The following is a 12,907-nucleotide window of genomic DNA, read 5'->3' on the forward strand; positions in this document are numbered from 1 at the left end:
CTACTTCACATCATGGACTAAGCTGCTCCCTGCTGCCACCTCCTGGGCTGAACCAGTTCTTGCACCTTCTGTTTTGGTAACTTTCATTCTCCTTCCGGTGTTCGCACAGAAAACTGCTTCAAACTCCTGTTAAACAGATTAAAGTGTTACATGCATAGAAGCTGTATGCCCGGTGCCCGATACATAATCCCCTGTACACAGATATCTACTTATAGGATGAGGTAAATGGCAAGAATTTATTTTTCTTTAAATCACGGAGCAACCTCAATTATTTCCCATGGGAACACAAATCCTGGGATCAAGTGAAGATTATGTCCCCCTGCTTTCTTGGAGAAGACCCTCCAGCCTATTATAGCTGCTACGAGTAGCACCGATGTCATGGAGTTCATGGAACTGCGCTACTGACTTGCAACTAATCTAGACTGTAAAAACTGCCATCAACCTCTGCGTTGGATCGCTCGTCGCTGATGTTCTCCGAAGTGTATTAAGTGCGTCATTGTGGGAACCATCAGAAAGAGCTCTTTGTTTGAAAAGTCGCACATCTCACGGAAAAAGTGGCTACACATTGTGACCGCCGGTGTCTGGAAACCACTGAAAGCGAGCTGCGCAACTAACTGGAATATGCGAACGCTCCACCGCTGACGTTTATAACTTTCATCATAAAGTCTGCAGTGTGTATTTTCGTACTAACCCCGTTTAGCTCGGTGGCAGCGGTCATTATGTTCAGTTTGATGAGTCTTGTTTAGTACCATTGCGGTCGTGTCCCCGATTGTACAAAATGGGTCTTTGGGATTGTGGACACGGCAACAACGCCTGCTGTTGGGCGCATGGAAATAGTTCCTGACAGAAGAGCTGAAACCCGCCTTCCTATAATTCACCATGCGGCGCCCAGATTCAGCGGTGCGCAGCGATTCCAGGGCCTCTGCAACAATATTCAAGGCAAAAAGCAGTGTTCCTTGTGATTTGCATCCAACACATCTTGCAGAATTCACGTGAAGAGATATTGGCAGGGGATATATATATATATATATATATATATATATATACACACACACACACAATTGTGTCAAATGAAACTTATGTCCTAGAGCAGGAATGTCAAACTCGCTTCCCCTGAGGGCCACATCAGCATTATGGTCGCCTTCAAAGGGCCATTTGCTATTGTAGACTATATTAAAAGGGGGGTGAATAGACAGACCAGAGCAAGTATCTAGTCCAGAAAAATTGGGTCACAAGTCCCCCAACACAGAAACTTGACTCTAAACTACCAGGTAGTCAGAGAAAAAGAAAATGATGGAAGTCAGCAGAACCTGGTGAAAGGTTCCGAAATTATCCCTTAGGGCAGAACCCTCACTCAGTGGGAAAGTAACGGTATAACACAACATCCTCTCTGATCTGTGCCGTAGGGTATGGACTGGCAGGCTAGAACAGGCTGTTCTCTGCAGGATGGTAGGGAGGACCAGCCGGGATGTACAAGCCGCCTCATGGTCTGAGCTCTGCCAGCAGTGCTGCACTGCAGGATGGGCTCAGCGGGAGAAGCAGACGGGAAGTGCACACCAAAGATTCCGGGGGCTGCAGTAACAGCCAAAGTGCTCAGACCGCATGCACCTGACGTTGTAGGACCAAGATGGCAGTCGTGATCTCTATACCCAGCAGCAGGCCACAAACAAGTCCGCAGTGCACCAGGGGGTCTTCCCGACACTGCTCAAGGCCCTCCGATCTAGAAGAGGCTCTTTTGCGCCTGCACCACGTGGGACACATAAAATGATATGGTAGGCTGAATTGGGCCCGTGGGCCTTGTGTTTGACATGTTTCCTAAGGGGGTATGCCCTAGGGGGACGTGATCTTCACTACTTTATTTGTGGCAAGTGAAGTTTATGTCCCAGGAAGACTTGACCTTCACTTGAACCAAATCATGAGCACAATTGTCTCGGACATTTAGAGATTGGCAGAAGGTTGATTGCAATTTTTTCATCCATTGGGAATAATTAAAGTTGCATCACGCAATTTCAGCAACAGGTTTAATAGCTCCAAGGGTGAACATCTCTAATAGGCATCTGCTTTGGAGCTTTTTGAAAGGATGGCTCTGCTGGAGTTGAGAGCCTTGAAGATGAGTTTTTTACACCCATTTAACAACACAACTCTTCGTTGCGCTCTCTGGTCCTTGTTGCTTTTTCTACATTGCGGTAGAGCTTGGTGACCGGCATCTCCAACAATGGACATCACCGGCAGCAGCACGGGAACAGTGGCAGATGCCTTTGGAAAAGTATCTGCATTGCAAGTGCTTCGATGTTATTCATAAAGGTGAGGGTGGAACTGGAAGGATGCAATTACATATAGCAGAAATGCTGTGGATTTTGGTGCAGATCTGCAGCAGATTTCACCCCTTCAATTTGAATTCAACTGAAAGGGTGAAATGTGCTGCAGATCTGCACCAAAATTTGCAGCAAAGCAGCGCCCTTTGAACGCACCCTAAGGGCTTATTCACAGGAGCGTATATTGGTTGGGTTTTCACAGCCGTCCGGTATATGCTTCCATCTGAGCAGTCCCCCCTTCCCTCACCGGCTCTCAGCCTCTCTCCTCCAGTCCGGTGTTTGCAATGGGAGGGGGTAGGACCGAGGCGAGCTAATCTCCACTTTGCCCCGCCCACTCCCATTGCTGGCTATGGACAATGGGCGGGGAGGGGGCGGTAGCTTGGCTTCACCCCTGTCCCGCCCACTCCCATTGTAAACCGCTCGCAGGGGAGGAGAGAGGCAGAGAGCCGGTGAGGGGGAGGGAAGGAGGAACTGCTTAGATGGGAACGTATATCGTCCGGACGTGAAAACCCGGCGATATACGCTCATGTAGACAAGCCCTTAGACTGGACTCACACGGCCATATGCAAGCTGCAGCCAAGAAGCTTTGACGCAACTTGCAATCAGGCATCGCACAGAGACCCATCCGTGTGCTGTCCGATTTCCGCAGACTCTGCACATTGCAGGTCCCATTATCATCAGTGCAACCAGACACAAGCGGGATAGCAGGGACTTGTTTTCACAAGGACCATCGGACGTCTCACTAGCCTATGGGAATACTTGGACAGCCCAAGTACTGAATATACAGCGATGTGAATTACTTGTTTGATCGGCTGCGGACACTTGTCCCGTGTTGCCCTCCGTTTGTCACTTTTATTAAAGAAAACTCTGACCTTTTTCAGCGCGTCCCCGTGCCTCTCCTGGATGTATTTTAGGAAGGAAGAAGTCCACTGCAGCGTGGTCGCCTTATCTGTCACCATCGTGCAAAAGGGGACGAAATTGTTCAACTCATCGCAGCAAAGTTTTATTCTGCGCCTGCGAAAAGAAGAAGAGGATTATTTGACTCTTGTGAGAGCAGCGCATGTGCTGCCGACGGAGATGAAACTACACAAACGATCCCCACACAGCCATCAGGCCCACGTAAAAGCCATTGAACCACGCCGTTGTTGCTGATTGGCTGTTATGTGATGAGCCTTCTGTTTGAAGGTAGAAATATTACAATATAGTAGCGATATTGTGTGCAGCGTACCTGCGGTCTCTCTCCATACGATTATGTCTCTCCTTGCGTTGGAACAAACTCGCCCGCTTGTTGTCGGCCCCCTGCTCCGCAGTATGTTCCGGTCTAGGTGGCCGGGGCGTCCCCTGAGGAATATTCTTAATGTCACTCAGGACTCTCCTCTCCATGTCCGTGTCAGATTGTCGGACGCGGCTGCGTCTTCTCTTCTTTACACACGGCGTCTCTGAAAAGTACATGCAGAGTCGCAAAAGTGCCCGTCATTGGTAAAATTATTACAAATCTGAGCAGAAAGAGTAACTTTAGACAAAACCAGAAACTTTTACTTTGGGCTGAAGTTATAGAGGTTAACCCAATAATGACATGGATGTCACCTGACCGTGGGCTTTAATCCCCCGCCATTGTAAATGTATACTGTGGGGATAGGACTCTAGCTTTAGCAGCAGCAGGTTGGGTTTGCAGACCCGAAGGAAAAGAGAGATTAGGCTTAAAACAGCCTTTTCTTCCATGGCCTAGATAGCGCTCTATCGGCCCGCCTGCTGACTCTACTGCATCCGGTGATGAAGTGTCTGATTATTTAGGAATGAAACGCTGACAGTAAGGGGTTAATATATTCTCAAACAAGGGGAGAATTATCATAGAGACAGATCATGTTGGCTGCTATGGGGCCCTTGGAAAGATTGTGCCCAGCCCTGGTTGCTTACATCCCCTTTACTACTAGGGCTCCTCCCTAGAGGAACCGTATTGCTAGCAAGTGAATGGGGAGGGGACTTGTCCGAAGGGGCATACAAAAAGGTATGCAGGGGGAAACAAACACAAGGTCCTCCAATTATGGGTGGCAGAAACTCAGCACCAAAGTGAGGGTCTATTTTGAGGTTTGTCATAGAGCCCCCTTCTTCTATGCTGCTGCCACCAAAGTTTCCCTAACAGTAATGATGCCATTTCGGAAGATCACTTGGCCACCCAACAGCGCTGATACATGGGAAGATTGCGCGGTGGTTGGGAGTTGGGATACTTCCCGTGGATCGTTAGAGAGGTGCTCAGTTGAGACCCACAAGCTAAAAATGGGGAAGGATCACTAGAAGGCTGGCCTCAGCACAAGAACATCTCTAAAGTTTTGACCAACAGCTGAATTTGCAGTTGTTGCTTCAGTTATTTTTAGGGCTCATTCTCACGGGCGTGCGCACAGCGTTTTCACGGACCGAAACTCTGCGTATTCCCTGTGAATCCGGCCCTGCTAGCATTTTTTTGGGAGCCAAGCCTGCAGCACCAAACCAGACCGAGGTTGTCCACACTGCCAGCTGCCCAGGGATCAACTACTGATGACCAATCCTGAACAACCCCTTCAAACAATAATAGCTGACAACCAAGAAACTTGCAAAAGATTTTCTGACTGGTTGTAGATGACCCGCTGGGTACCGCAGTGGCACCGAGCCTCTCCGACATCTCACCTCCCACTATAGCCAAGATGTCCTCGGGTGGCAGTTTATTTCGGGGTCCCAAACTCTGCTTTCCTGATTCCAAGTCCTGCTTATAACATAGGGAAAAGCCTCGGGACTGGGAGATCTCCGGGTTCTTTGCCGTGTCCGGTCTTTGCCGCAGGGGGCAGGATGCGCCACAGTTCAGAGAGCAATTAGCCTGGGAATTAAAACGAGCATGAAGTCAGCAGGTCACGTCTTACAAGTCACACGGCACTTAAGCCCCCTTTACACGGCACGATGCTCGTTAGATCAAGCGGTTTGTTACGATGATTGTGCAGTGAAAGAACGATTAGCGATAAATCAAGGATCAGATCTTTCATGCAGACCTAAAAATCATTGTTGGCCCACCGCTGCATCTGTCTGTGTGAACAGGCAGCTCATCTATGACCGACTGCCTGTTTACTGCAAATGGAGGCAGAAGGGCTGGAACCATCCCCGGCCGGTTCCGCATCCAGTGACTGAGCACTGATCACTCCTGTGTAAAAGTACGGAAGCAATCATCGCTGGGACGGCTGGCGGACGCTTCAGTGCCCAACAGCTGTCCGGTGTAAAAGGGGCTTTACTGCGGGGGACGGAGGGTCACCTGTGTCAGGGAGGGATCAGCATTTCCAGGGTTCGTGTTTTGTAGGTTGAAGCTGGAATATAACAACTGAAGTGAAGATGAGGCAACTTTGCTTTTTACTATGGGGGTGCACTTGCTGAGTTGTTGGGGTCCTAGGAGCTGTGAAGGGTGGCGGATAATGGTCACCAAACTGCGATATAAAGATGGAGAAACACTGGTTAGTGCATCAGCTCTGACGAAAGTAAATTCTATACAAAACCTTCAACCCTTTCCCATCCAATTTTGGATTCAGGGTTTCCTAAAAGGCTTTCTCTTTTTGCTGTTATACAACAGTGCCATCTGCTGGCTAAAGCTGTGTGTGCCAGAGAGGCTCCGACAGCGGAGTGGACGGCAACAGACGCTAAGAATACCCTCTGGGACATCTTCTGACATTGGAGCTGTACAAACTTCAATCAGAATGTAGGAAGACGTCAGACAGTGGATTGGAAAGGGTTAAAAGGGTTTTCTGGTTGTCCAAAACGAATGAACTATTTTATGATAGGTCATCAATATCTGATCGGTGGTGGTCCGCTACCTGGGACCCCTGCCGATCAGCTGTTTGAACAAGCGTCAACACTTGGGTGAGTGCCATGGCCTCTTCAGCGCAGAATGGGCACAATACCATACATTTCGGAGTGGTGGTACCTGGTATAGCATGTCAATGTGAAGTTACTGGCCTGAGAAGAGACCGCGGCCCTCGTCCGAGCGCCACTGGTCTAATCAAACAGCTGATAAGAGGGGTCCCGAATGGCAGATCCCCACCAATTGGATGCTGAAGACCTGCGGACAGGACATCAATATCTTAGTCCCGTTCTGGAGATTGCGGGTGATATACTGTATTATCTGCAGTCTTTCTTCTCTGATGTTCAACTAATTGTCGGTTTTTCAGCTGTCCAAGATGGCAGCTACAATTTACTATCTAGTTAATGCACACTGCGTACTGCTCTCTAATTAGCCTGCACTGATCATGTGAGCGGCACTGACCAATCAGGGAGCAGGTATAGTACACGGGTAGTCTAACACTACAAATGTACTATGGGAATTAAGTAGTCTTGAAGATTGCATTGGCCATCTTGGATGGTCAAAAACGGGATCAGAAACCAGTAGATCGGATGGACGACAGAGAACAACTGCAGGTAATATACCACCCGCCCCTGAGGTCCCGGGAAAGAAATTTTTCCCAGAACTGGAGGGTCACTTTAACTGGAGTCACTGATCATTGCTAGGACCTGAGGCATATGACTTACTGAAAATCAGGAAGCGCAGAATATACTTGGTTTTCCTATGACAGTGCCCCCACCCCTGTGCTCTAGTGGTGTTGTCATAGGGGCATTGTGTAGACAGAAGACATTTCAATTGCAGACATTAATGCGGATGGAGAAGAAGCATTGTCGTAGGAAACCGGTTTTCTTTAAGCTTCTCGTAGAGGTCCAGGGTCATCAACATTTTTAAAGCTACATTTGGACCTCTGTGAATTTCAGAACAGCGGCTCCTCAGGGTAAAGATGCCCAATGGGGCCCAATATGAGTTATTATACATGTAAGTAATATGTGCATATTGATAGCTGAAGCTTAAAGGGTTGTCCGGATGATCTACTATTGATGACCTATCTGCAGAATAGGCCATCAATAATATAATCGTGAGGGTCTGCTGCCTAGGACCCCACTGATCAGCTGGTCGTCAAGCTGGTATGCTTATGCACTGAGCTGATATCTGCAGGAAGCAAACTGCTCCATTCTTACTGCAGTGGCTAAGCTTGGTATAGGAGACAAAGTCCCCATTCACTTCAATGGTAGCTGTGCATGCAATACCAAACCTGGCCACTGCAGTGAAAATGGAGCTGTCTGCTTCCTACAGAAATCGTCTCAGTGCATAAGCACACCAGACGGGCGTATAATTGAACGGGACAGGTCCTAGGTAACAGACCCTCGCTGATCTACTATTGATGGTCTACCCCACAAATACACCATCAATAGTTTACAACTAACTTTGTGGAGACTTGTAAGGCAATAGGGGGCATTACCCATAGAAACCAATTTGATCCAATCAAAAAGATATCTGTAAATATACTGCAATTGACCATGAACTACAAAAAAATACACACTTGTTTGCAGTTACACCGGCCTCCGACATCTCCATACACCTGGGTACATCTGTCGGCGGACTGTTAAATCTGTCTTCTAAACGTACGCGGACTGTAGACTTTGTTCTGGGTTCAGATATGCAGCCTAAATTCTCATTTTCTTTATCAAGCCCAATGACATCACTAGCTGGTCTCACCCACATTGGACCAGCCCCTGAGGAATCACCAGCAGTGTTATCGGGATGTTTTTCAGCCACATTACCACTAGGGGGAGGTAAGCCGGATTCACGAATCATCATCACTCTCAACTGCTGAAAGTCAATGTGTCCTAAAGTCTGGTTTGCAGGTACTAGGTTATTATTAGCGGATACGACCGGGTAAATATTCTGTCCCTCGGAGCCGCTAGTTGTCAAACTGGTAGATGGATACTGAGTAGCATTACTGGAGGGTAAGAAAGGGGCAGTCGTCCTCATCTCCGCATCCCCCTCGTTACTTTGGGAATCTACGTGTAAACAGAGGAGCTGCTGCAACTGCGTGTATTCCATTTCGCTTAAATCAACTATGTCAGCGGGGGTAAAATTAGTGGCCCGTTCATTAACCACGCCCCCATCGACATTGGTGGAAGAGCCGGAACAGCTAGAAGTCATTGGAGGAGTCTGAGTCGGCTCAAACATTACAGCGCCAGACAGAGGAGGTCATAAAAACAGCTAAAAGTCATTCACAACACCCCAAAAAAATCAATAACTACTATAACGATGATCAATAATCAATAACGACCGTAGCTATAACAAAAAGGAGAGTGGAAGCATCAATAAAGTCATCAACAGAATACAAGTGGTTAATATAAAAAAAGGTTGTACAGTATATATATATATCTAGAGAGCTTCAGGAATAGGTGTGAAAAAAGTCAAGCTAAAAGTATAAAGGCATCCCAAAAAGTAGCAATTTACAGAAAAAAAAGCAGGAAGATGGTAACAATGTTCAGAAAGCTCAATGTAACTCTAATAGGACCGGCTAAGAAATGATAATAATACAACAAAGCACATAAAACCAAGAATCTGGGTGGAAGGAGGAGTGTGCTGAATAAAGTCTTACAGGAGCTCAGGGCTGAGTCTTATTATATCAGGGGGTCACATAGAAAAGGTGTGGAGTCGCTACAAACAACACGCTGGGCGGCAGGAGGATCCGCGGGGGCGTTGAAAAAGAGCTTAACCGCCCATCTCTGACGTCATCGCTGGGTAGGCGGTTACTGCGTGCTCTGCTAAACGCTCGTCCCTCCCGCCTGTAACACTACGGTAACCGGGTACAGGGGACGGGGGATAATGCCGGGAACCCGCAGCTTCTCCGCCGCTCATCTATCGGATGTGCTTGTGGTGGACACTGTCACGGAGAAACTGCGACACAGGGCAGCCAACGTCCGCCCAGAGCCTGACGTGCCGGACGTCTCCCCACGTGACTCACACGTCTGTCGCTGGCCGCTGGAGGCGCCATTTTGTTGGCAGGATACACCGTTCGTATGCAGACCCGGAGGCATAGGAACTGTTGGCCAGGCTGTACGCAGAGAGGAGAAACACGGGGGATGAGCGAGGAGAGGAGGACGGGGACCCACAAGCACCGCCCACAAAGGAGGCGGGGTTTAAAAAGAACAGCGCATCTCCACCTTACTAGTGCTGCCATGAGTCCCCTCGAAGGGAAGGGCACAGTACCCCCATGACAGCAACCTGCGGCACCCTTACCTAGAAGTGTCAGCAATTCACCATAGAATTCCATACCCACTGCCCCTACCAGTGCAAGCCCAGGTGCTCTACCCAGTGCCCACATTAGTGCCAGCCTCAATGTCCTATCTGCTCTAACCAGTGCCCACATTAGTGCCAGCCTCAATGTCCTATCTGCTCTAACCAGTGCCCAGATTAATGCCAGCCTCAGTGTCCTATGTGCTCTAACCAGTGCCCACATTAATGCCAGCTTCAGTGTCCTATGTGCTCTAACCAGTGCCCACATTAGTGCCAGCTTCAGTGTCCTATCTGCTCTAACCAGTGCCCACATTAGTGCCAGCCTCAATGTCCTATCTGCTCTAACCAGTGCCCACATTAGTGCCAGCCTCAATGTCCTATCTGCTCTAACCAGTGCCCAGATTAATGCCAGCCTCAGTGTCCTATGTGCTCTAACCAGTGCCCACATTAATGCCAGCTTCAGTGTCCTATGTGCTCTAACCAGTGCCCACATTAGTGCCAGCTTCAGTGTCCTATCTGCTCTAACCAGTGCCCATATTAGTGCCACCTTCAGTGTCCTATCTGCTCTAGCCAATGCCCACATTAGTGCCAGCTTCAGTGTCCTATCTGCTCTAACCAGTGCCCACATTAGTGCCAGCTTCAGTGTCCTATCTGCTCTAGCCAATGCCCACATTAGTGCCAGCTTCAGTGTCCTATGTGCTCTAACCTGTGCCCACATTAGTGCCAGCTTCAGTGTCCTATCTGCTTTTACCTATGCCCACATTAGTGCCAGCTTCAGTGTCCTATCTGCTTTAACTAGTGCCCACATTAGTGCCAGCTTCAGTGTCCTATCTGCTCTAACCAGTGCCCACATTAGTGCTCGCTTCAGTGTCCTATCTGCTCTAACCAGTGCCCACATTAGTGCTCGCTTCAGTGTCCTATCTGCTCTAGCCAATGCCCACATTAGTGCCAGCTTCAGTGTCCTATCTGCTCTAACCAGTGCCCACATTAGTGCTCGCTTCAGTGTCCTATCTGCTTTGACCAGTGCCTATATTAGTGCCAGCTTCAGTGTCCTATGTGCTCTAACCAATGCTCACATTAGTACCAGCCACAGTGTCCTAGGTGCTCTAACCAGTGCCCACATTAGTTGCAGCCACAGTGTCCTATGTGCTCCTACCAATGCCCACATTAGTGCCAGCCTCAGCATTCTAAATGTGCCCACATTAGTACCAGCCTCAGTGTCCTATGTGCTCTAACCAGTGCCCACATTAGTTGCAACAACAGTGTCCTATCAGCTCTAACCGGTGCCCACATTAGTGCTAGCCGCAATGTCCCAGGTGTTGTAACTAGTGCCCACATTAGTGCCAGCCACAGTGTCCTATTTGCTCTAACCAGTGCCCACATTAGTGCTCGCTTCAGTGTCCTATCTGCTTTGACCAGTGCCTATATTAGTGCCAGCTTCAGTGTCCTATGTACTCTAACCAGTGCCTACATTAGTGCCAGCTTAAGTGTCCTATGTGCTCTAACTAATGCTCACATTAGTACCAGCCACAGTGTCCTAGGTGCTCTAACCAGTGCCCACATTAGTTGCAGCCACAGTGTCCTATGTGCTCCTACCAATGCCCACATTAGTGCCAGCCTCAGCGTCCTAAATGTGCCCACATTAGTGCCAGCCTTAGTGTTCTATGTGCTCTAACCAGTGTCCACATTAGTTGCAGCCGCAGTGTCCTATCAGCTCTAACCGGTGCCCACATTAGTGCCAGCCGCAATGTCCCAGGTGTTCTAACCAGTGCCAGCATTAGCGCCAGCAACAGTGTTCCCACTTTTGTCTAGTATACAAAAGTATACTAGCCAATGGCAAAGGGGGTGTGGCTTACCACAAGATATGTTTTTACCTTCGTTATTCTAATGGCAGCCACTAGCGATCGTGCTTCTCTCAGTGGCCCCAATAGAGCCACCTATAATAATACTGCCCCCAGTAGACGCCCCAATCATAATAATGCCCCCAATAGTGGCCATAATAGGAATAGTGCTGCAATAGTAATAACGCCCCCAATATTGTCTCCAATAGTAACAGTACACTCAGTAGCGATTTCAATAGTAATAGTGCTCCCAGTAGTGGTCCCCATAGTAATAATGTCCCCAGTAACAGCCCCAAAAATAATAATGCCCCCAGTAGCCAGCCCCCAATATAATAGTATCCACAGTAACGGCCCCAATAGTAATAGTGTCCCCAGTAGCAGCCCAAATAGTAATAATGCCCCAAGTAGTGGCCAATATAGTATTAGTGTCCCCAGTAGTGGTCCCAATAGTAATAGCGTCCACAGTAGCGGCTCCAATAGTAATAGTGCTCCCAGTAGCAGCCCCAATAGTAATAGTGTCCCCAGTAGCGGCCCCAATAGTAATAGTGCCCACAGTAGCGGCCCCAATAGTAATAGTGCTCCCAGTAGCGGCCCCAATAGTAATAGTGCTCCCAGTAGCGGCCCCAATAGTAATAGTGTCCACAGTAGCGGCCCCAATAGTAATAGTGCTCCCAGTAGCGGCCCCAATAGTAATTGTGTCCCCAGTAGCGGCCCCAATAGTAATAGTGCTCCCAGTAGCGGTCCCCATAGTAATAGTGCTCCCAGTAGCGGTCCCAATAGTAATAGTGCTCCCAGTAGCGGCTCCAATAGTAATAGTGCTCCCAGTAGCGGCTCCAATAGTAATAGTGCTCCCAGTAGCGGCCCCAATAGTAATAGTGTCCCCAGTAGTGGCCCCAATAGTAATAGTGCTCCGGGTAGCAGTCCCAATAGTAATAGTGTCCACAGTAGCGGCCCCAATAGTAATAGTGTCCACAGTAGCGGCCCCAATAGTAATAGTGTCCACAGTAGTGGCCCCAATAGTAATAGTGTCCACAGTAGTGGCCCCAATAGTAATAGTGTCCCCAGTAGCGGCCCCAATAGTAATAGTGCTCCGGGTAGCAGTCCCAATAGTAATAGTGTCCACAGTAGCGGCCCCAATAGTAATAGTGTCCACAGTAGCGGCCCCAATAGTAATAGTGTCCACAGTAGTGGCCCCAATAGTAATAGTGTCCACAGTAGCGGCCCCAATAGTAATAGTGCCCACAGTAGCGGTCCCAATAGTAATAGTGTCCACAGTAGCGGCCCCAATAGTAATAGTGTCCACAGTAACGGCCCCAATAGTAACAGTGCTCCCAGTAGTGGTCCCAATAGTAATAGTGTCCACAGTAGCGGCCCCAATAGTAATAGTGCTCCCAGTAGCGGTCCCAATAGTAATAGTGCTCCGAGTAGCGGTCCCAATAGTAATAGTGTCCCCAGTAGCGGCCTAAATAGTAATAATGCCCCAAGTAGTGGCCAATATAGTATTAGTGTCCCCAGTAGCGGTCCCAATAGTAATAGCGTCCACAGTAGCGGCTCCAATAGTAATAGTGCTCCCAGTAGTGGTGCCCATAGTAATAGTGTCCACAGTAGCGGTCCCAATAGTAATAGTGTCCACAGTAACA

The 12,907-nt window shown here is 48.6% G+C and overlaps 1 protein-coding gene across 1 annotated transcript; it reads right to left on the minus strand.

Annotated features, from left to right (window-relative positions):
* TCFL5 (transcription factor like 5) lies at positions 1-8,367 on the minus strand. Its single transcript, XM_066585896.1, has 6 exons — positions 7,715-8,367; positions 5,593-5,761; positions 4,980-5,166; positions 3,544-3,754; positions 3,188-3,329; positions 1-126 (listed from the first exon to the last, which is right to left on the minus strand). The coding sequence occupies exons 1-6, from the start codon at positions 8,365-8,367 to the stop codon at positions 1-3; spliced, it is 1,488 nt and encodes a 495-aa protein (XP_066441993.1).
* Between the last annotated feature and the right edge of the window lie 4,540 nt (positions 8,368-12,907).

This window comes from Eleutherodactylus coqui, chromosome 13 (assembly GCF_035609145.1).
Source record: "Eleutherodactylus coqui strain aEleCoq1 chromosome 13, aEleCoq1.hap1, whole genome shotgun sequence".
NCBI lineage: Eukaryota > Metazoa > Chordata > Amphibia > Anura > Eleutherodactylidae > Eleutherodactylus > Eleutherodactylus coqui.